The sequence below is a fragment of the Myxocyprinus asiaticus genome, chromosome 35 (genome assembly GCF_019703515.2).
Source record: "Myxocyprinus asiaticus isolate MX2 ecotype Aquarium Trade chromosome 35, UBuf_Myxa_2, whole genome shotgun sequence".
NCBI lineage: Eukaryota > Metazoa > Chordata > Actinopteri > Cypriniformes > Catostomidae > Myxocyprinus > Myxocyprinus asiaticus.
The window spans coordinates 17,167,381-17,190,743 of NC_059378.1; the positions used below are offsets into that span (position 1 = coordinate 17,167,381).

General features: G+C 38.8%; 1 protein-coding gene across 7 annotated transcripts in view; it reads right to left on the minus strand.

The window, feature by feature from the left end:
- Positions 1 to 23,363, minus strand: part of mcf2l2 (MCF.2 cell line derived transforming sequence-like 2) — a 105,301-nt gene that overhangs the window by 47,424 nt on the left and 34,514 nt on the right. For 6 of the 7 annotated variants that reach the window (XR_007894701.1, XM_051672118.1, XM_051672119.1 and 3 more), the window contains exons 3-11: positions 12,600 to 12,714; positions 12,365 to 12,455; positions 11,453 to 11,572; positions 9,432 to 9,548; positions 6,970 to 7,119; positions 6,052 to 6,176; positions 5,749 to 5,863; positions 923 to 1,042; positions 331 to 522 (exon numbers count right to left, since the gene is read on the minus strand). Coding sequence is in view for 6 of the 7 variants with exons in the window: in XM_051672118.1 (XP_051528078.1) it covers positions 331 to 522; positions 923 to 1,042; positions 5,749 to 5,863; positions 6,052 to 6,176; positions 6,970 to 7,119; positions 9,432 to 9,548; positions 11,453 to 11,572; positions 12,365 to 12,455; positions 12,600 to 12,714 (1,145 nt within the window). In the remaining variant the exon portion in view is untranslated. The remainder of the gene's footprint in view (positions 1 to 330; positions 523 to 922; positions 1,043 to 5,748; positions 5,864 to 6,051; positions 6,177 to 6,969; positions 7,120 to 9,431; positions 9,549 to 11,452; positions 11,573 to 12,364; positions 12,456 to 12,599; positions 12,715 to 23,363) is intronic. The other variant, XM_051672116.1, reaches the window with a different exon arrangement.

Consider the following 23,363-nt stretch of genomic DNA (forward strand, 5'->3'; position numbering starts at 1 on the left):
ACGTGCAACAGATGTCAAGATTTTCACTGAAAAATGACTTCAATTTCAGGTTGTTTCTCAACAAAACCTGTCTTATGTCATTAGAAGACTTGGAATATGGCGCACAAGTCACATGGACTACTTTTCTGATAATGTGTGACTCTCAGCTGCCATTGTTTTAAAAAGACAGATCAGACTGTTCATTAAAAATTCTTTTTTGTGTTGCACATAAAAGTCATTCAGGTTTTGAACGACATGAGGGTAAGTAAATTATGACAGAATGTTCATTTTTGGATGAATTACTCCTCTGCTTGTGTGGAAGTTTGACAGGATTTGAATTGTTTCACTGACCTCATCTATTCGCTTATGGATATCAAGCGATTTAGTCAGAATGTCCCGTTTCTTTTTGGCCTCATTGCTGAAGTTATCACAGATCCGACGCAGTTCGACACACTTGGGGCGGATGGAGTCCACGGCGTAGTGATTACTCTGAATCAGTTGGTCGCCATGCTGGGCATGAAGCTGAGCTTTCTCCAAGGACTCCTGTACAGATCAACACAAAAAATCCCATTAGTGAACAAAGTGAAATTACTCATTCTTTTATCTTGACTAATCTTAATATCTCACATGTACATTTAAACATTTGGAAGAGACTTTTATCCAAAGCGACTTACAATGCTAGGTAAACAGGCTCCTGAAGTTTAGCTTTAGTTCCTACATGCTATCACACAATATCTCCACAATATCTGAATTTTTTATCAGTTTTATAACAAACCAAGATAAATAATCTGAATGTTAGCTATTTAACAGTATAATTCCACTGCCTTTTTTCAGGTATTGTAGTTCAATCTCAGAGCTGACCTCTAGAATGCTGTTAATCTCAATGGGCTCCTTAAATGAATATCATGCCTGGTTTTAGATTCAAAAGTGTTTGCATCGTGACCTGAGTGTTGTCCTCCAGGGTTTTCAGATCCCCCAGTAGGTGCTCCATCCGACCTACACAGTCTCCAGTATCAGAAAGCCCCAGTAGGGCCTCCATCAGGCCGTCCAGAGACACTTTCACCTACAATAAACAAATGCAATAAACCAATTTCAACTTGTGATTAACTGAAAAAAATGACAGATACAATAACCATTCATTTTTAAGAGCACAGAGAGGGAAATTCACTGAACAGTCTTATTCTGTGTCTTATTCAAAAGCCACCCACAATCTACAGTAGTTTAACCGAGCATTATCTGTCTTTAAATTAAGTCACTGTAATTTTTTTCAGTGCAAAACACCTCCTTTCTATGTAAATTAGGCTTATTATATACAGTATGTGCTTTATTCACTAAAGTCAGCATTATTTGCCTGGTGCATTAACAATGCGTTGTTACCAGAAAACAGAGAAGAGATTTACATCCAGAATCAGAAGAATCAGAATGAGCTTTATTGCCAAGTATGCTTCCGCACACAAGGAATTTTTCTTGGTGACAGAAGCTTCCAGTGCACAAACAGTACAACAACAAGACAGAGATAATAAAAATAAAAAGCGAATAGAAATGTAAGTATATATAGAAATACACAATAAGACAAAAATATATAAACTCAGCAAAAAGAAACGTCCCTTTTTCAGGACACTTTATTTTAAAGATAATTTTGTAAAAATCCAAATAACTTTACAGATCTTTATTGTAAAGGGTTTAAACAATGTTTTCCATTCTTGTTCAATGAACCATAAACAATTAATGAACATGCACCTGTGGAACGGTCATAAAGACACTAACAGCTTACAGACGGTAGGCAATTAAGGTCACAGTTATAAAAACTTGGGACACTAAAGAGACCTTTCTACTGACTCTGAAAAACACCAATAGAAAGATGCCCAGGGTCCCTGCTCATCTGCGTGAACGTGCCTTAGGCATGCTGCATGGAGGCATGAGGACTACAGATGTGGCCACGGCAATAAATTGCAATGTCCGTACTGTGAGACGCTTAAGACAGCGCTACAGGGAGACAGGAAGGACAGCTGATTGTCCTCGCAGTGGCAGACCACGTGTAACAACACCTGCACAGGATCGGTACATCCGAATATCACACCTGTGGGACAGGTACAGGATGGCAATAACAACTGCCCGAGTTATACTAGGAACGCACTATCCCTCCATCAGTGCTCAGACTGTCCACAATAGGCTGAGAGAGGCTGCACTGAGGGCTTGTAGGCCTGTTGTAAGGCTGGTCCTTACCAGACATCATCTGCAACAATGTCGCCTATGGGCACAAACCCACCTTCGCTGGACCAGACAGGACTGGCGAAAAGTGCTCTTCACTGACGGTTTTGTCTCACCAGGGGTGATGGTCAGACTCGCATTTATCGTCGAAGGAATTAGCGTTACACGAGGACTGTACTCTGGAGCGGGATCAATTTGGAGGTGGAGGGTCCATCATGGTCTGGGGCGGAGTGTCACTGCATCATCTGACTGAGCTTGCTGTCATTGCAGGCAATCTCAATACTATGCATTATGGAAGACATTCTCCTCCCTCATGTGGTACCCTTCCTGCAGGCTCATCCTGACATGACCCTCCAGCATGATAATGCCACCAGCCATACTACTCGTTCTGTGCATGATTTCCTGCAAGATAGGAATGTCAGTGTTCTGCCATGGCTAGCAAAGAGCCCGGATCTGAATCCCATTGAGCATGTCTGGGACCTGTTGGATTGGAGGGTGAGGGCTAGGGCCATTCCCCCCAGAAATGTTCGGGAACTTACAAGTGCCTTGGTGGAAGAGTGGGGTAACATCTCACAGCAAGAACTGGCAAATCTGAAGCAGTCCATGTGGAGGAGATGCACTGCAGTACTTAGTGCAGCTGGTGGCCACACCAGATACTGACTTTTACTTTTGATTTTGACCCCCTCTTTGTTCAGGGACACATTATTCCATTTCTGTTAGTCACATGTCTGTGAAACTTGTTCAGTTTATGTCTTAGTTGTTGAATCTTTTGATGTTCAAATATTTACACATGTAATGTTTGCTGAAATTAAAACCAGTGGAAAGTGAGAGGATGTCTCTTTTTTTGCTGAGTTTATATAGTATGTACAAATACAAATCTGTTATATACAGTGCAAGATAATGTAATGCAGAAGAGGTAGGATATGTTAAATAATATAACTGACTAGGCTGTGTATTGCACATAATTATAGTATAGTTTTTAACTGTTCATGAGATGGATAGCCTGAGGAAAAAAAAACTGTTCTTTTTGTGTCTGACAGTTCTGGTGCTCAATGCTCTGTAGCGTCGGCCAGAAGGCAACAGATCAAAAAGGTAGTGGGCTGGGTGAGTGGGGTCCAGAGTGATTTTACCAGCCCTTTTCCTCACTCTGGAAGTGTACAGTTCTTGAAGGGAGGGCAAGGGGCAACCAATAATCTGCTCAGCAGTCCGAACTGCCTTTGTAGTCTTCTGATATCCGATTTTGTAGCTGAACCAAACCAGACAGTTATTGAAGTGTAGAGGACAGATTCAATGACTGCTGAGTAGAACTGGATTAGCGTGCCTGTAGCAGGTTGAACTTCCTCAACTGGCGAAAGTACAACCTCTGCTGGGCCTGAGTCAATGTGGGTCTCCCACTTCAGGTCCTGTGGGATGGTAGTACCCAGGAACCTGAATGACTCCACTGCTGCCACAGTGCTGTTTAGAATGGTGAATGGGGTCAGTGTTGGGGTGTTCCTCCTAAAGTCCACAATCATCTCCACTGCTTTGAGTATGATGAGCTCCAGGTTGTTATGACTGCACCAGACAGCCAGCCGTTCAACCTCCCTTCTGTATGCAGACTCATCGTCATCTTGGAGGAGGACGATGACAGTAGTATCATCTGCAAACTTCAGGAGCTTGACAGAGGGGTCCTTGGCAGTGCAGTTGTTGGTATACAGGGAGAAGAGTAGTGGGGAGAGCACACATTCCTGGGGGGCACCAGTGCTGATCGTACATTTGCTGGAAGTGAATTTCCCCAGTCTCACTAGCTGTTGCCTGTCCGTCAGAAAGCTAGTGATCCACTGGCAGACAGACGTGGGAACAGAGAGCTGGGTTAACTTATTCCGTAGGAGAGCTGGGATGATGGTGTTAAAAGCCGAACTGAAGTCCACAAAAAGGATCCTTGCATATGTCCTTGCAGGAGGTGTTGGTGTTTGTGTGAAGTGAAAGTCAGAACGGGTGTGGGGTGTGAGACTGGGCTTTTCAAATCTACAGTAAAACACATTCAAGTCGTCAGCCAGTTGTTGGTTCCCTACAGTGTTGGGGGATGTGGTCTTGAAGTTAGTAATGTCTTTCAGGCCTCTCAACACTGATGCAGGGTCATTGGCTGAAAGCTTGTTTTTCAGCTTCACAGAGTAGCTTCTTTTAGCCACTTTAATTTGCTTAGTCAGTGTGTTTTTCGCCTGATCATACAAGATTTTATCCATGCTTCTGTAAGCATCCTCTTTGGTATGACGAAGCTGTCTGAGTTGTCCTGTAAACCATGGTTTGTCATTGTTGAATGTTAAATAAGTAAGAATGCACATATCCTCACATAAATTGATTTATTATGTCACAGTATCTGTGAACTCGTCCAGATTGGTGTCTGCAGCTTCAAAAACACTCAAATCAGTGCAGTCAAAGCAGGCTTGTAGTTCCAGCTCTGCTTCATTGGTCCATCTCTTTACAGTCTTTAATACAGGTTTAGTTGATTTTAGTTTCTGCCTGTAGGTTGGAAGAAGATGAACCAGGCAGTGATTAGAGAGTCCCAAAGCTGATCTAGGGACAGAGCGATATGCATCCTTTAATGTTGTGAGCAGTGGTCCAGTATATTTTTCTCCCTTCTGGGTCATGTAATGTGCTGTCTGTATTTTGGCAGTCCACAGGTGAGGTTGGCTTTGTTAAAATCGCCAAGAATAATAATAAGTGAGTCCGAGTGTTGTTGCTCCGTGTCTGTGATCTGATCAGCCAGCTGTTGCAGCACTGAATTCACACACACGTGTGGAGGAATATAAACACTCACCAGAATAATCGAGGAAAACTCCCGTAGCGAATATAAAGGCTTACAGTTGATAAAGAGCTCTTCCAAATTAGGAGAGCACATCTTCTTTAACGTTGTTACATCTGTACACTAACTTTCATTGTCATACTCTGCAGTGCTGTTCAAAAGCCGCGCTATCGGAGATTGACCAGCGTGCCGGCTCGCTTCCCTCGCCTGTGTCTCATAGCGTGCTGAAACAACACAACTGCGCCTCCGACTAAAATGTCCAGCAAAATGTCCGAATAGTCAAAAACAGGGAATAGATTGTCTGGTATGTGCTACCAAATGTTCAGCAGTTCATCCCTGGTACAACTGATTGGAAAAAATTACTAAACACAGGACAAACAAACAAAAACATCAAAAGAACTGGAGAGCTCCACACCAATGCGGCCATCTGTGGCGCCATCTTCATCCATATTCCATCCATTCGTGCATCTAGACACGTGGTGTAGTCAAATTTATTTTTGGCATTTTAAAGAGCCAATTCAGGCACAGTACCAGTAAAGTATGACAGGTTGTGGTATTTTGTTGCATCCTCCACAACCTAGTATTCAGAACAGACCTGAAAATTGTGTGATTTTTTTGAGCTTATGCTGTTACCAGATTTCCATAAGTCCTTTAGTGAATTGGGTGTTAGAACAACACAGTTAGCATGTGCAAATAAACAACTCTATCAGCGGACATAATTTATTCTTTATGAATTCCCTTTAAATGTGAAGTTAACACATATTGTACTGTACCTCTCTGAAGTCCTGCTCAAAGTGGCGTAACTGTAGGCACTGCTCTAACTTGAGGTGATGCCTTGACCAGAACTGTTCAAATGCATTCTCTGTCTCATCAAGCTGTGCTAGCAACCTGAGACAAACAAACAAAAACTTTTAAGGCACCGTGTATCAGGGAATGTACTGACATTGTTGCCGATTTTTCATTTAAAAAACTTTCTTGGACCTGGACCAGACATTTTATAGACATCTATTGTATAAAAACATTTTCTCTGTGGCAGACATTCATTGGCTCCTGGAATTATACAGTATGTTACACACCTCTCAACAGTTGTTTGATTCTCTGTTTCATCCGGGTTCAGAATGTGGTTCTCGGTTTTGTTGGCCTGATCTTTTATACAAGACAGCAGAGTTTTTCCTTGTTTCACAGCCAACTTTAACTCTTCCTGTGAAGAAGGAAGGATATTATTTGTTTGGTACAGTATGTGAAATAATGAATGGTTAATTACTTCCTATATTAGCATATGAATGCAACAGCAAGGCACAGATATCAAGAGATTAGAGCAGTGTTTTTTGTTTTTTTGTTTTTTTACACAATTTGTGAAATGGTTGCCTATTGTCTTTGCTTACTGAACTGCTAAAATAATATTTCACCCAAAAATTTAAATTCTGTTCTGTGAATGGTGACTGGGTCTGTCAAGCTCCAAGAAAACACAAAACAGCACCAAAAAGAAAGTAGTTCATGAGATTTGTGCACTATATTCCAAGGCTTCTGAAGCTGGCTTTGTATAAAGAAAAAAACAAAATTTAAGATGTTATTCACTGATAATCTTCCCTTCCACCACAGTTAAATGGATAACAAATTCCATTTGGACTCCAAAAATGGTATCAACGCCATTTGTTTATATTCATCATCAAAATAATAAAATAACTTAAATTAAATTTTTACCCTAAGCTATTGTATTACTTCAGAAGACTTGGAATACAGCTCACAAGTTGTATGGACTATGGACTTTACTTTGTCGTTTTTGGAGCTTGACACCCCCATTACCTATTCACCTTTATTAGAAGTAAAAGAGTGGCTTCAGAAATTCTTCTTTTGTGTTCCAGATACAGTATGAGTAAGTAAATTATGACAGAATTTTCATTTTTGGATGAACTATACCTTTAAGCAAATTGTCATTAAAGAACAAATTTATCCACCAGTTTATCTTCTGTTTCATAAATGTGACACACTACCTTAAGCTTGTCGTGTTTTTCTGTGTGTGTGATGAGCAAATCTTTGGTGCACTGCACATCATTGGGAAGTTCAGTTTCTGCCAGGTCAGTTCCAAACTGTTGTAGCATCTGTGCTGTGCTCTTCACTGTTAATGCAAAGTTCTCAATGGCCTAGGGCACAAAAGTTTGACACAATGTGAATACATACTATGTACAGTTGAAGTCAGAAGTTTACATACACTAAGGTTGAAGTCATTAAAACTCATTTTTTTAACCACTCTACAGATTTAATATTAGCAAACTATAGTTTTGGCAAGTCGTTTAGGACATCTACTTTGTGCATGACATGAGTCATTTTTCCAACAATTGTTTACAGACAGATTGTTTAACTTATAATTGACTATATCACAATTCCAGTGGGTCAAAAGTTTACATACACTAAGTTAACTGTGCCTTTAAGCAGCTTAGAAAATTCCAGAAAATGATGCCAAGCCTTTAGACAATTAGTCAATTAGCTTCTGATTGGAGGTGTACTGAATTGGAGGTGTACCTGTGGATGTATTTTAAGGCCTACCTTCAAACTCAGTGCCTCTTTGCTTGACATCATGGGAAAATCAAAAGAAATCAGCCGAGACATCAGAAAAAGAATTGTGGACCTCCACAAGTCTAGTTCATCCTTGGGAGCAATTTCCAAATGCCTGAGGGTACCATGTTCATCTGTACAAACAATAGTATGCAAGTATAACCACCATGGGACCACACAGCCATCATACTGCTTAGGAAGGAGACGCATTCTGTCTTCTAGAGATGAACGTTGTTTGGTGCAAAAAGTGCAAATCAATCCCAGGACAACAGAAAAGGGCATTGTGAAGATGCTGGAGGAAACAGGTAGACAAGTATCTATATCCACAGTAAAATGAGTCCTATATCGACATAACCTGAAAGGCTGCTCAGCAAGGAAGGAGCCACTGCTCCAAAACCACCATAAAAAAGTCAGACTACAGTTTGCAAGTGCACATGGGGACAAAGATCTTACTTTTTGGAGAAATGTCCTCTGGTCTAATGGAACAAAAATTTAACTGTTCGGCCATAATGACCATCGTTATGTTTGGAGGAAAAAGGGCAAGGCTTGCAAGCCGAAGAACACCATCCCAACCGTGAAGCATGGGGGTGGCAGCATCATGTTGTGGGGGTGCTTTGCTGCAGGAGGGACTGGTGCACGTCACAAAATAAATGGCATCCTGATGAAGGAAAATTATGCGGATATATTGAAGCAAAATCTCAAGACATCAGCCAGGAACTTAAAGCTCGGTCGCAAATGGGTCTTCCAAATGGACAGTGACCCCAAGCATACCTCCAAAGTTTTGGCAAAATGGTTTAAGGATAACAAAGTCAAGGTACTGGAGTGACCATCACAAAGCCCTGCCCTCAGTCCAATAGAAAATTTGTGGGCAGTACTGAAAAAGCGTGTGCGAGCAAGGAGGCCTACAAACCTGACACAGTTACACCAGTTCTGTCTGGAGGAATGGGCCAAAATCCCAGCAACTTATTGTGAGAAGCTTGTGGAAGGCTACCCAAAACGTTTGACCCAAGTTAAACAATTTAAAGGCAATGCTACCAAATACTAACAAAGTGTATGTAAACTTCTGACCCACCGGGAATGTGATGAAAGAAATAAAAGCTGAAATATATCATTCTCTCTACAATTATTCTGACATTTCACATTCTTAAAATCCTAACTAACCTAAGACAGCCAATGTTTTCTACAATTAAATGTCAGGAATTGTGAAAAACTGAGTTTAAATGTATTTGACTAAGGTGTATGTAAACTTCTGACTTCAACTGTATTGTACACCCTGATTTATAAAATGTGTCAAATGAATGATTACACTCTGGTAGAATTAAATTCTAGACTACATAAACCTCAGTAGAAATAATAAAATATAGCAATTTTTTATGAGTGATTCAGTTAATTTAAAGTTTATGTATTCCTGTGGACAAGACTACTGATTACTGGGGGTACAGTGTATTTTTATTGTATACAGTCTTCTTATTTTGTGTATACTGTATATTGTATATTATTAGGTGTATATTGTGTTGTGTAACAAGATGTGTAAACTGTGTTATGTGTAAATCAGATGTTTATTGTTATTGTCATTACTGCTATGTTGCTTGGAACTGCACCCAAGACTTTCGCCCACTGTTGCACTTTTGTATATGGTTGAGTGACAATAAAGGGATTTGATTTTGATTTATATACAGTGGCGGATTTAGGCATGGGCAACATGGGCAGCCGCCTAGGGCGGCGGCACGGTGCTTAACCAGCACGGCTTCCTAGGTCATCCAGCTAGGTCATCATCAGAAAGACCATGATGGTCGACCAGCTTCAAGGTACGCCAGCATAAACCATTAAATTTATGCTTGTTTAGGCTGGTGTTCTCAGCAGGGTAGTAAACAACAATTGTGTGAGGGTCTTTCCTCACTGTACGATGATGGATCCATTGACTGTGGCAATAGTCCAGGGTTCCGCCCAGATCGCAGGTTAGCTGGCCTTTATCGATGTAGCCATGCAAGTCTGACAGGGAATTTAGCATAACGATCTACAAGGCAAAAGAAAAGAATGAAAATTATCTATAATGTATGTAAGAAGTTTTACTGTATATCAGGCTTCTCCGTAACTTTCTGGATATGGATTTAAACTGCCCACCATTACATTGATGTTCAGACAATAGTCATATACATACCCTATTGTTATCTGGGTCTGTTGAGCTGTGTACAACCTCAATCAGCCCACATAACCACTCTCACATGCAATTTTGTATTTCAAATTTTAAATGCCTTTTTGTACAGATTTAATTCCTTTACCCTTGTCCCAGACTCAGACTTTCAATCATTAAATATGAAAATCCATTATGAATGAATTATTACAGTATAAAAGTATAATAATTTTGACAAAGAGTGAAATATACACTACTGTTCAAATGTTTAGGGTCACTTACTCATTCTTTATTTTTTTTTCTTCACATTTTAGAATGATAATAAAGCCATCACAACTATGGAATAATAGAAATGGAACTATGGGAATTATGTTGTGACAAAAAAAAAATCAAAAATCAAAAATAAATAAAAACTATGTTATATTTTAGCATATTCAAAGTGGCCACACTTTGCCTAGATTTTGCAAAAATGTACTCTTGGCATTTTCTCAACCAACTTCTTTAGGTATCACCCTGGGATGGTTTTTAAACAGTATTGAAGGAGTTCCCATCTATATGCTTTTCTTAATTATTCGGTCCAAGTCATCCATTTTTTTTTTAAATAAAATTTTAGTTTCATAATGAAATAAATTAATATGGTGGCACAATTATATTTTTGTCTAAAAAACTAATTTCAAACATTTAAGCATACGCCTTCAGATCAAAAGGTTTTTAAGATCATAAGAATCATTTCAGGCAAGTGATGCAAACTTTTGAATGGTAGTGTAAACCTACATAAACCACTTCAATATTCACTGTGAAAATTATTTATCTAAATGTATCTACATTTTTACTCAAATTATGATTGTCCCATAGTGATGTCATCAATAATTTGTCCATAATAAAGTTTTTTTTTTCTTTCAAAGGTTAGTGTATTTGTTTATCATGGAGATAACGAGTCAGTGAAGAGCATGTTTGAGATGTATGAAGAAAAAAGAAAATAAAGAAAATATCAAGATAATTATCACTACAAATTAAGCTTTAATGTTATTAAATTATGCACAAAAAAGGTTAATTATATTTAATTGTGTGTATTTAGGATACACAAAATGCTATGAAATTAAACATCCATTTTCTTCCCAAAATGTTTAAAATCAAGAGTTTTGGTGGAAATTACATCTTTTAGTTTATAAAAATGACAAAAACAATATAAGTATCTTGTGATGCATGTACAGTTGGACATTGTTAGTAGACAAGTAATAAAAAAAGTGAGAGTGTAAAAAGTATGTTTTAAGGGAGTTTATTTTCTAAAAGTGCATAGTTCCCATAACACCCTTATATGGTGACTTTACCCCTACAAAAAATGATATTTCCTTTTAGTCAAATAAGGAGATGATAATCACACATACTGGCATAAATACTGATAAGAACAGTGCATGTGGCTGGGGGACACAAACTAGTATTTTTGCATGTACTGCATTTCACCACCATGAGCTATAGCCACAATAAACCATGACTTCATGCTTTGCACAGTGCAGAAGTCTCACTAATGTCTTTGTAACACCATTCTCTCTACCTTCTAAGGTGCTATAAAAAAAAAAAAAACACAGAGGGCAGGCAAGAAATCATTTGTACACAATCTGTTCATTAACACCCTTTTAGACATGCATAATACAACACGGTGACCGGCTACATGTCAATAATTTAGTGGATGAGTGATCATGGTTACAGACATAGTTGAGGCATGCATATCATACGGTGATTGACTGGACATGTTGAGGGTTCAAGCAGCCATTGAGCATGCTTACCGGTACCTTCAATTTAAAGTCGTCCCGATGTAACCGCATACTGACATCAGCAATGGTCCTCTGAAGGAGACGTGAAGGTTTAAGAACCAGCACAAGTTGTAGATTTCCTGGGAAGGACCCCTTTTAAGTCATGAGAGACAATTACATATATTTAAAAAAAAATAAATAAAAAAATAAAAAAAAGGTTAATTTCCTTGAAAATTCTCGACAGACTCTTCGATATCAATTAAGATTAGATCAAACTTTAGATGGCATATATGGTGTTGTCAAACCAGAAAAAAAAAACCCAATTCGCATTCTGCGTCTTCTTTGAAACTTTTCAAATTTTTCACATGTGAAATTAAACAGGTTGCTGTGGTTCTTACACTTCCCTTATACTCTGAACTGACACTGTTATTTAGACATGTTTTCTCACTGAGAAGACAGAAAATATGCACTATAAAGTTTTGAGAGGTTTGACACATTTAACATACTGTATACAGATCAAGTAAAGTGATAACTCACTAAGTGTTTGTTTTGATGAGATAATTACAAACGTATGTATGCTCAACTTGATTTCAAACAATTAAGGAAATGCTTCTGTTTTGTATTCCTTTCTGTTTTCAGCATAACAATTTGAATGAAAAGTTTAATTGAGAAATGTACATGAATTTCAGAGTTTCTTAGCATTTGGTATGTTCCCCTTTTGTTTTAATGACAGCATGCAGTCGAGCTGGCATGGACTCCACAAGTTTCTGCAAAACCTGTGATCCATGTTATCCCAGCATGATTTGAGAATGCCTCAAAGAAAATCGTGTATGCTTCAATGGATGCAAAGAAATTTGACCTTTTGTACAACCCCGTCACCATACATCATGCCGTTTAAAAAAAAATTGCTCTTAAACTCAAGCTTTACAAAGAGCCTGTACAAACCGCTATTCGAGCTAGAGAAGTGAATGCTGAGTTCCATTTTTCCTTCCTGCGGTCCAGGATGATGATAAAGCCGATGCTGGCAGCATCCATACTAAAGAAGGAATGATAGAAATAAACAACTGTTTAGGGAAGGTGAGGTCATTGTTGGCTTCACTAGATATATTTTGTCAGTATTCTCTGTGTTTATGTATACTTTTATATGTTTATACTGTATATAATATGCTTAAGGCATCACCTTGGTATGCTGGTCAGATATGTAACAACATTAACAAAATCTTCATCTGACACCTCATTAAAGCCTGAGAACTCTGGGAATGTAATGATGGGCGCTCCATCACTTCCTCTTCCTCCTGCAGAAATTTCATGCAATATATTTCACCATTACATCACTACAATCATTTTCAAACACTTAATATCCTGTTAAAAATGACTGAAGTAGGCTATTCATTGCACATATTTTGTACAATTCTATTACCTTTTATTTACTGACTATTTTTTAAATTTTTATTTATATCATTAGTATTTGTAAACATAAAAAAACATTAAAAAAAAAAAATTCTTATGGGAGTAAAGTGGAAGTTTCTAAAGCTTTGGAAAGAACTGCAAAAAAAACCAAACAAACAAAAAAAAACAAATCAACCACAAGGGGGCAACAGTGGAATTGGACATATTCACCTGAAAGTGCCAATAAACAACCTCACTTTTAAAAATTAAAACACTTAGGTAGAACCTAATTATTTGCAGATCCACAAATAACTGATTATAATATACAGCTGGCATTCCAATTAATCAATTAATTTGGAAAAATATTCATTTTCATTCAAATGTCCCCTCCTGTCCCTGTCAGCCTGAATATGTAATTGTCTCCTTTATAAGTAAACCTGCATCCTTCTACACTGTGCTCTTTCCAAAAGGGAATTCTGGAGAAAAATATGTTTGTTTGTAGTAATGATGCAGCTCTGCTCTAAGGTCACATGCTAATCAGTTTTTAGAATTCAGATTCCACTTCTTATCTGACTGATGTAATGGTGATACTTATAATAGTCTTATAATAGTATAATAGACTTCTTGGAATAGTGATTGTGTCTGTTTCTTTTATTTTATTTTTATTTATTTTTTTGTATAGAATACATCAAACATCAGTAAAACAACATGCATGCCCTAACCCACATCATCTGTCTTCTGTGGAACATCTCCACCCACATGACATCAGATGCCAAAATAGTTTCACTTACTATATGAGTATGAAGTGAGACCTCTAATGACATTAAGTCCTTAAATAGCCGCGGTTGCTTTTTGCCAAAGAGACATACCAAGTTGTGAATCTTCACACAACAAACATTACTTGCGGCAGGCGATGAAACAGGCAAAAAAACTGTCCCATAGACAGTTTCCATCCACTTTTCATTTTGTTATCCACAAAGTGAAAATGGGTAAATAAATGTTTGTGAAATTTGCCGTCTTCTGTCTGTTTCCATTCAAACGGCCTTTTATCGATAAAAATGGTTTGTGTGATGACGTCATTCTTCAAAAAGCACTTTGTCGGGGCCTAGATAGCTCAGCAAGTAAAGACGCTGACTACCACACCTGGAGTCGCAAGTTCGAATCCAGGGCGTGCTGAGTGACTCCAGTCAGGCTTCCTCAGCAACCAATTGGCCCGGTTGCTAGGGTGAGTAGGGTCACGTTGGGTTAACCTCCTCGTTGTCGCCATAATGTGGTTCTCGCTCTCTGTGGGGTGCGTGGTGAGTTGTGTGTGGATGCCATGGAGAATAGCGTGAAGCCTCCACACACGCTAGGTCTCCGTGGTAATGCGCTAAACAAGCCACATGATAAGATGCACAGATTGACGTCTCAGACGCGGAGGCAACTGAGATTCGTCCTCCTCCACCCGGATTGAGGCGAGTCACTACGCCACCACGAGGACTTAGAGCGCACTGGGAATTGGGCATTCCAAATTGGGGAGAAAAAAAAACACTTTGTCATATACATTTTGGTAATCTGCCCTTAAGCCGTTTCCATACTAGTGTGTATATCGATAATGTGGACCTTTCGCCTCCCAGATGTACCTAATTTTTCCCCCCTGAAGTTTTGGTAAAATGGGAAGAGTATTGAGACAATTCATTGAAATTAGCCAGCTTATTGTCATTTTAATTTCACAAATAAATGCAATCAGATGAGGAGGTACTGCAATCAAAAGGGAACAGTTGCCCTTCTGATAGGACTGTAATATTGGTCCTGATGTTGCGCCTATTGCAAGTTGCCACCGGTTCCGACCCGAAAGCGAATCGTCATGGCCCTGTTCAAGCTGGCAACCTGCACCAATAAACTTTCGGTCTTAGTATCCACCTTTTTCCTGATTTTCCCCAAGGGCGGCGCCATTACGGCGAGCTACATCCTCTCTGAATCTCTGCACTTCCGCTTAGTTGTTGTTATTGTACGCTAGAGCTAGACAAATGTTACTGGTGATGCCGATCATCGGAGGCTCTTGAGGAATATGTGCTGTTAGAGGATGTATTATTAACTTCAAGTGGCTTAAAAGATTACTGGAAAATGAATGTTACAACAATAAACCCCCCAAAAGCTGTCAATGCCTGAAACTTTGAGTCACACCAGAAGCAATAAGCATTAACATAATTCTCCAAACACTGACGGATAATTCCAAATGAAATACACATTTTTAAAATTCATTAATTCATTAATCGTTAAACGGGCAGATTTGAATTTTTCACATTTCTCAGGTACAATCCTCAAAATTAATATATTTAAACAGTTTTTATGTGTACAATTTTTTTTTCTGTGTGAATCAAAAAATGTCTTGAGTTTATCATACAGAGCAATTAATGTAGGATTCTGCTTTTATGGCTGGTGAGTGTCCACTTCAGGAAGACACCTTGAGTAGTGAGGTGAATTTGAGGTGTTAGATGTGATATTAGATTGCCTTTCATCATGTTAGCAATTCCCCATAGTAACCCAGCACTTTTTTATTATCGCTAAGGTGGTCTAAAGAGCTCTCCCTATTGTGACAAATTTGCATCGGTATGCTTTACTCTTCAAATGGTTCTATAAACTTTGCCATTTCTCCTTTTTTAGAAACCTTGTAATGCTTAGCCAACACTTAAGGTGAAGTTTTACTACCCTTAAGGTTTACTTAGGAAAATGGAAGTTAAGGGCTTTATGCAACACTTAAGTTAATACTTAAGTAAAAAAAAAATATTTAAGGGAAATTGTATAGGAGATTATGATGTTTTACCTATAAAGACCCTTAAGTCAAACTTAAGGGTTGTTTTCTGCAATATAGAAACTTAGGGGTGGGCTTTTTTGACTAGGCCAATGAGCAACCACCTAGCAACCACCCAGAACACCCTAGAAACCACCTAGCAATATCCTTGCAACCACCCAGGGGTGCATTTCCCGTACAACAACGTAACTTACTGCTGAACCACCATAGTATGATGCATTGTTAGAGAAACTAACTAGCTAGTCACTGCTGTTTCCCGAAACCCTAGTAACTATGTTGCATATCCATGGTTCAACAATGTGGAGGTGTCGTTAATGCCGTTACGCAGGGGGTGGAGTAATAACTTCTGCAGAGATCGAATGGATATCAAATTTTAACAGCTCATTTACATGGACAGAAAGACATTATTGTGTAAAAACTGCTTAAGACACGAAAGAGACATTTACGTTTATATGCACTTTGTAAGTGGTGTACTCTTTACTACAGTATACAAGCGGTTTGGTCAGTAAGTAGCTCCACAGCAACGTTATTTCCCCGCGACGCTGCTGTAAATAACAAACATGGCATCTGTGGACTACTTCTGTTATTTTCTGTTCTCCGTTGTTTCGCTTTATTTTCACATTCCCCTCTGTTGCTCGTGTGTTTCTTTTCATTGCGACATGTCGCAGCATTGAGCTGCAATAGTGGGATTTCCCTCTTACCTCACTTTACTGCACCTGAGCACATACATATGCGCACTCTTCAAAAACCAATAAGAACACCACTTTTATTATTTTTTTTCAGTTAACATTTTTATTGATTCATAGACATATAACAAATAAAAAACACAACATATATACATTGAATCAACATTTAACATTTAACCCCCCCAGTACCCTTCCCCAATCACCAACCTCACCCTGACCCCCAACGAACACCCCTGTGGTCACAAATAGAATACACACACACACACACAGAAAAAAAAAAGAAGAAAAAATAGAAGAAAAAAAAAAATAAAAGAAATAAAAGAAAATGTAATAATCATATATAATTAAAACTAAACATCTCTCTCCACAGCCCCTCCACGAGAGTCCCCCAAAACACTAAGTAAATGCCCCACTTTCTATCAAACAAATTCTGAACCCCCAGCCTTCTGATTGACATCTCCTCGAAAGCAGCCACCCTCCCCATCTCCGCACACCACTACAGAAATGAGGGCACTCCATCCGACTTCCATGTCCTTAAAATAATTTGCATGCAAATCATAATACTGGTCAGAACTCAATATTTTATGTGTCTATCCCCCAGATTTATGAGCGCCCCATAGCCCAAAATACAGAGTCTGGGGCAGAATGAACTTTGAGTGCCCAAAACGTCACATATAAAACTCTGAACCTTCAACCAAAATTCTTGGATCTTAATACACCCCCAAAAAACATGGGTTGTGTCCCCATCTTCTGATTGGCATCGCCAGCAGGTGGGTGTGTCTTTAAGACCAAGCCTATACAATCTAGAGGGGGTGCAATAGAATCTGTGTAAAATCTTGAATTGCATAAGGCGAACCCTTGCATCTCTAGATACAGACTTGACATTTTTTTAGAATCCTAGCCCACACTTCTTCCTCCAATACCAATTTTAAATCTTTCTCCCATAATCTCTTGATAGAAGTCAAAGCTCCGTCCCCCAGACTCTGAATTAGCAGGGAGTAATACACTGATGCTTCATGACCTTTTCCAAAAGCAGTAATCACCTTTCCCAGAGTATCTTTGGGGGGTGGTGTGCTACTCCCAAAAACAATACAGAGCAGGTGGCACAGCTGTAAATACCTATAGAACTGAGATCTGGGAATCCCAAAATGTTGAACCAAATTTTCAAAAGATCTCAAAACTCCACTCTCATATACAGTAGGTCACCGAGTGTAGTAACCCCCCTCACAATCCACTCTGACCAGCAGGTAGCCCACCTTTGTCAATCGGCCTATGTAACTTGTCAAATGTAATCTAGGACGCTTTCCATTCCAAATGAAGGACTTTGTTATGCTATCAAATTGCTTGAAATAAGAGAGGGGGACATCTACAGGGAGAGATTGTAGCAGGTAGTTAAATTTTGGAATACAATTCATTTTAATAACATTAACCTTCCCAATCATAGATAAATGTAATGAAGCCCACCTGCCCACATCGCTCGAAAACCTTTTTAAGGGGTCAAAATTAACTCATACAAATTGACATATTTGCTGGGAATAAAATGACCAAATACTTAATGCCCTGTTTGGGCCACACTCCGGCCATTAATGGGTATTAACCCGAGTATGATCATTCACCACTGACCACATGATATTGATGAAACGCCTAATGTTATCAGAAGAGCTGCAGCCCGGAATAAGTAGTAAGAGATGTCATAACTTTACTTAATCAGTTAACCAGAAGCATACTGACTCAGCCGTCAGTTTAGGGAGTTCTAATGGTTCCACAAAATTTCTAATATCTTCATCAGTAGATGAAGATGTGGAGCTATAGTGATCAAGATAGAACATCTTAAAAGCATTATTAATATCAATAGCCAAGGTAAATATTTCACCACCAGCAGATTTCACTGAGGGAATAGTAGAAAAATGATAAACTCTCTCTGCTTTATATATCTATCCAGAGTTTTCCTGCTTTGTCACCTGACTCAAAGTATGACTGTCTTGCCCTGAATAGCCAAAACTCCACCTTCCACAACAAAATAGTGTTATATCTGTATTTCAATTGTGTCAATTCTCTGAGGCCATCGGACGACATTCGGAACTTCAGCTCTGCCTCAGCACTTTTAATATTCCCTTCCAACTCCACGAGTTCTCGTGCTTTGGATTTTTTGATGAATGAAGCATACAGTATGATCCGACCCCTAAGGACCGCTTTAAGTGCCTCCCAAGCCACGCCCACAGAGGATACTGAGAGCCAGTTGATCTCCATATAAACATTGATTTTGGCCTTTAACGTTTGTTGGAATTTAGAATTTTGCAAAAGCAATACTTTAAAGCGCCAACTATATGATTTCCTCCATATCTGGCAACACCTCTAAACTCACCACTAAGACTGCCCAGATGTTTCCAATTGAGCAATCCACAACAGATGAAATTAGGGACATAGATATAAATATATATAATAAAAAAAATCTATTCTAGAATAAATCTTATGGACTGATGAAAAAAATGTATAGTCCCAACCAGATGGGTTCAAAAGTCACCAAATATCTGTAAGACCAAGATTTTTACACATCCTGTGAAGTGTCAGTGTTGCACTGAGTCCATCAATAGATTAAAGCCTCCTCCCAATATTATATCATGACGGGTGCCAACGGATTGCAACATCCCTACAAGATCTATAAAAAGCCCTGATCATCAGCGTTAGCTGCGTAAATATTAGCCAAAAGCAACATTTGCCCCTGAATTTCTGCTAAAACAATAATGACTCTTCCTAATTTATCTTTAATCTGTTTGAGACATTTGAATTGTAGATGTTTACTTATCAATGTAATGACTCCCCTGCTCTTACTTGAGCCAGCACTAAAGAAAACATGTCCACCCCATTTCTTCCCAAATTGTTCAGCTTCCTGCAGGGAAAGATGTGTTTCTTGAAGAAACACTATATCATATTTCTTACGTTTATGAAAATAAATAACCTTCCTTCTTTTTATGGGGTGCCCCAACCCATTCACATTCCACATGGAGAGAGACAGTCCACTCATATTAACATCTGACATTTTGATATATGAGAAAAAATAGATTGTGTGTCAAAAATAAATTATAAAGACCACATTCCAACATTGGTGCAACAATCAACCCCCTAACATCCCCCAGAACAAAAAAAAAAAAAGAAAAAGAAAAAAAAACGTCTGATTAACCTTGTGCACGTCAGCGCCAACTATCGTCCATCCCTCTAAACTCAAACAGTCCCCACAACAACTTTGCCGTCGGATTGCTCAAGTACAGTGCTTCTATACAAATTTTGTGAGACAGAATTACACAACAGAAAATAATCTATAAAACAAACTCCAGCCAATAGGCGGAATAAGCACAAATAATGTGTAGATTCATCCACATAACTGTAACTGTAAGTTGTGTTCCTCCACAAAACAAGCTCCATCCGCTAGCGGAACCAGCACAAAAAAAAAAAAAAAAAAAAGCCATTCAGTTTCCTTGGGCAGTCAAACGAATGTTCAGTGAGCCGGCAAATTCGGCTGTTACCTGAGTGTAACAAATCACTCTAATGATTTGCAAGAAATATTCCACAAAACAAACTCCATCCAATAGGAGGTATAAGCACAAAGAACGTGCAGATTCATCCACAAACTGCCCTGAAGGAGTGTTATTCCACAAAACAAACTCCAGCCGCTAGGCAGAACCACCACAAAAAGAAACAAAAAAGGCGCTCAGCTTCCTCGGACAGTCAAGAGAATTTTCAGTGAGTCAGGCCCTCTCGGCTACATCGAGAGCATCACACAATGACCCACTCATTTCATTGACTTTATGAAGGACATCGCTTGCTGTGGGCATGTAAATATTTTGCGGCCATCCTTAGTATCTATACTCAATTTGGCAGGGAACATCAGTGCAAACATCAGTTTCCATTGATGTAAAAGTTTCTTGCATTCCTTGAATCGATCATGTTTCTCTCGTCAAATTCGCAAAGTCTGGGAACAAGAAAATGCTGTGGTTCTTCCAAGAAAGCCTTCCTTTACTTCTCGCCTCGCATAACACAAGATCTTTATCAGATGATCTCAGAAATTTGATTAGAATTGATCGGGGCCTGTCTCCCTCAGTGGATCTCCGAACCGGAACTCTGTGAGCTCACTTGATTTCCAGCTTATGGCCTATTATGTCGAGCAGACTCGGGAAGAGCTCGTCTTGGAATTTCACCATATCTCGGCCTTCTTCATCCTCAGGAATTCCAACAATTCGGACATTGTTTCGCCGGTTACGATTCTCAAGGCTTTCCAACTTTTCCCAAACGTGCTCCAAGTCTGTCTTGGTCTCTAGCGTGTTAGCAGCTAATTCCCTCTCTGATGACTCCAGATAATCAATCCTTTTCTTGACGTCCCCCACTCTTGTAACCAACTCAGTGAATTTCGTCTCCATGGCAGTGATCGATCGACATATTACAGCAAGATCCTCCAAATCAGCAATGACCTTCGTCAGCACTGCCGTCATGTTCAACAGTTGACACTGAATCTCTTTCACCTCACTGGCCAAATTGAGTCCCTGGTCTGTGGCCTTGTAAGGGGTACCAGCTTGAGCACGTAAGTGTCTTTTAATGTCTCCAGAGCCCGAGGATTTTGAATTCTTTGACATACTGTCTTCACACCACTTTTATTCTTGACACAATGGGAAATATAGAATTAAATATATATGGAGTGAAAGATACAGACTGGGTCTGGCAAACAGGGATTAGGGAAGTTAAAACCCTTCACCATCTGAATTTAAATACAAAATAAAATATCCCATTTGATGAACAAAAATACTCTGTCATTTTGCAACGTGTTTTGTGTTAGTGCTTTTCTAATACACATGGCATTCATCCAGTAGTTTAGATGTGGAAATAAGCACATAAATGTGATACTTGTGACTTGATGCATCACAGTAGCAGATTTCAGATCAAAATGTAAGCAATTATTGTGTGAACCATGTCTACCATGAATCCCTGTCATCCCTTCATTATCATACCAGAATAATGTAATTAATATATTAAATAAGCATGATTATGAATAATATGGAATGAAATATAAACCCTTATTGTTTTGCAGTGGTAACCCACCATCACATACACTACAACAGTCAAGTAACTAAAGTTTACTATGTAAAGTTTTTCTCAATACACAATATAATGATAATATAATGATAATATATATATATATATATATATATATATATATATATATATATATATATATATATATATATATATATACAGGTGCATCTCAATAAATTAGAATGTCGTGGAAAAGTTCATTTATTTCAGTAATTCAACTCAAATTGTGAAACTCGTGTATTAAATAAATTCAATGCTCACAGACTGAAGTAGTTTAAGTCTTTGGTTCTTTTAATTGTGATGATTTTGGCTCACATTTAACAAAAACCCACCAATTCACTATCTCAAAAAATTAGAATATGGTGACATGCCAATCAGCTAATCAACTCAAAACACCTGCAAAGGTTTCCTGAGCCTTCAAAATGGTCTCTCAGTTTGGTTCACTAGGCTACACAATCATGGGGAAGACTGCTGATCTGACAGTTGTCCAGAAGACAATCATTGACACACTTCACAAGGAGGGTAAGCCACAAACATTCATTGCCAAAGAAGCTGGCTGTTCACAGAGTGCTATATCCAAGCATGTTAACAGAAAGTTGAGTGGAAGGCAAAAGTGTGGAAGAAAAAGATGCACAACCAACCGAGAGAACCGCAGCCTTATGATTGTCAAGCAAAATCGATTCAAGAATTTGGGTGAACTTCACAAGGAATGGACTGAGGCTGGGGTCAAGGCATCAAGAGCCACCACACACAGACATGTCAAGGGATTTGGCTACAGTTGTTGTATTCCTCTTGTTAAGCCACTCCTGAACCACAGACAACGTCAGAGGCGTCTTACCTGGGCGAAGAAGAACTGGACTGTTGCCCAGTGGTCCAAAGTCCTCTTTTCAGAAGAGAGCAAGTTTTGTATTTCATTTGGAAACCAAGATCCTAGAGTCTGGAGGAAGGGTGGAGAAGCTCATAGCCCAAGTTGCTTGAAGTCCAGTGTTAAGTTTCCACAGTCTGTGATGATTTGGGGTGCAATGTCATCTGCTGGTGTTGGTCCATTGTGTTTTTTGAAAACCAAAGTCACTGCACCCGTTTACCAAGAAATTTTGGAGCACTTCATGCTTCCTTCTGCTGACCAGCTTTTTAAAGATGCTGATTTCATTTTCCAGCAGGATTTGGCACCTGCCCACACTGCCAAAAGCACCAAAAGTTGGTTAAATGACCATGGTGTTGGTGTGCTTGACTGGCCGGCAAACTCACCAGACCTGAACCCCATAGAGAATATATGAGGTATTGTCAAGAGGAAAATGAGAAACAAGAGACCAAAAAATGCAGATGAGCTGAAGGCCACTGTCAAAGAAACCTGGGCTTCCATACCACCTCGGCAGTGCCACAAACTGATCACCTCCATGCCACGCCGAATTGAGGCAGTAATTAAAGCAAAAGGAGCCTCTACCAAGTATTGAGTACATATACAGTAAATGAACATACTTTCCAGAAGGCCAACAATTCACTAAAAATGTTTTTTTTATTGGTCTTATGATGTATTCTAATTTTTTGAGATAGTGAATTGGAGGGTTTTTGTTAAATGTGAGCCAAAATCGTCACAATTAAAAGAACCAAAGACTTAAACTACTTCAGTCTGTGTGCATTTAATTTATTTAATACACAAGTTTCACAATTTGAGTTGAATTACTGAAATAAATGAACTTTTCCACGACATTCTAATTTATTGAGATGCACCTGTATATACTTTATTTAAATCTTCAGACAATTCTCAACAGAGGCTTACTTCTCATTTCTCCCAAGCCACAGCATGAAAACTATGAAAAAATAGCATGAAAACAGCCGATTTTAAAAACAAAAACCCATTAACAGATTAATAGAATTACAATATGAGAAACGTGATAATCAAATTAAATTGAGCCCTATTACTGTCACAAATCTCTGATGAACCACTCATGATTAGCTATAATTTAGAATGATTATTAGCCACCAAGGT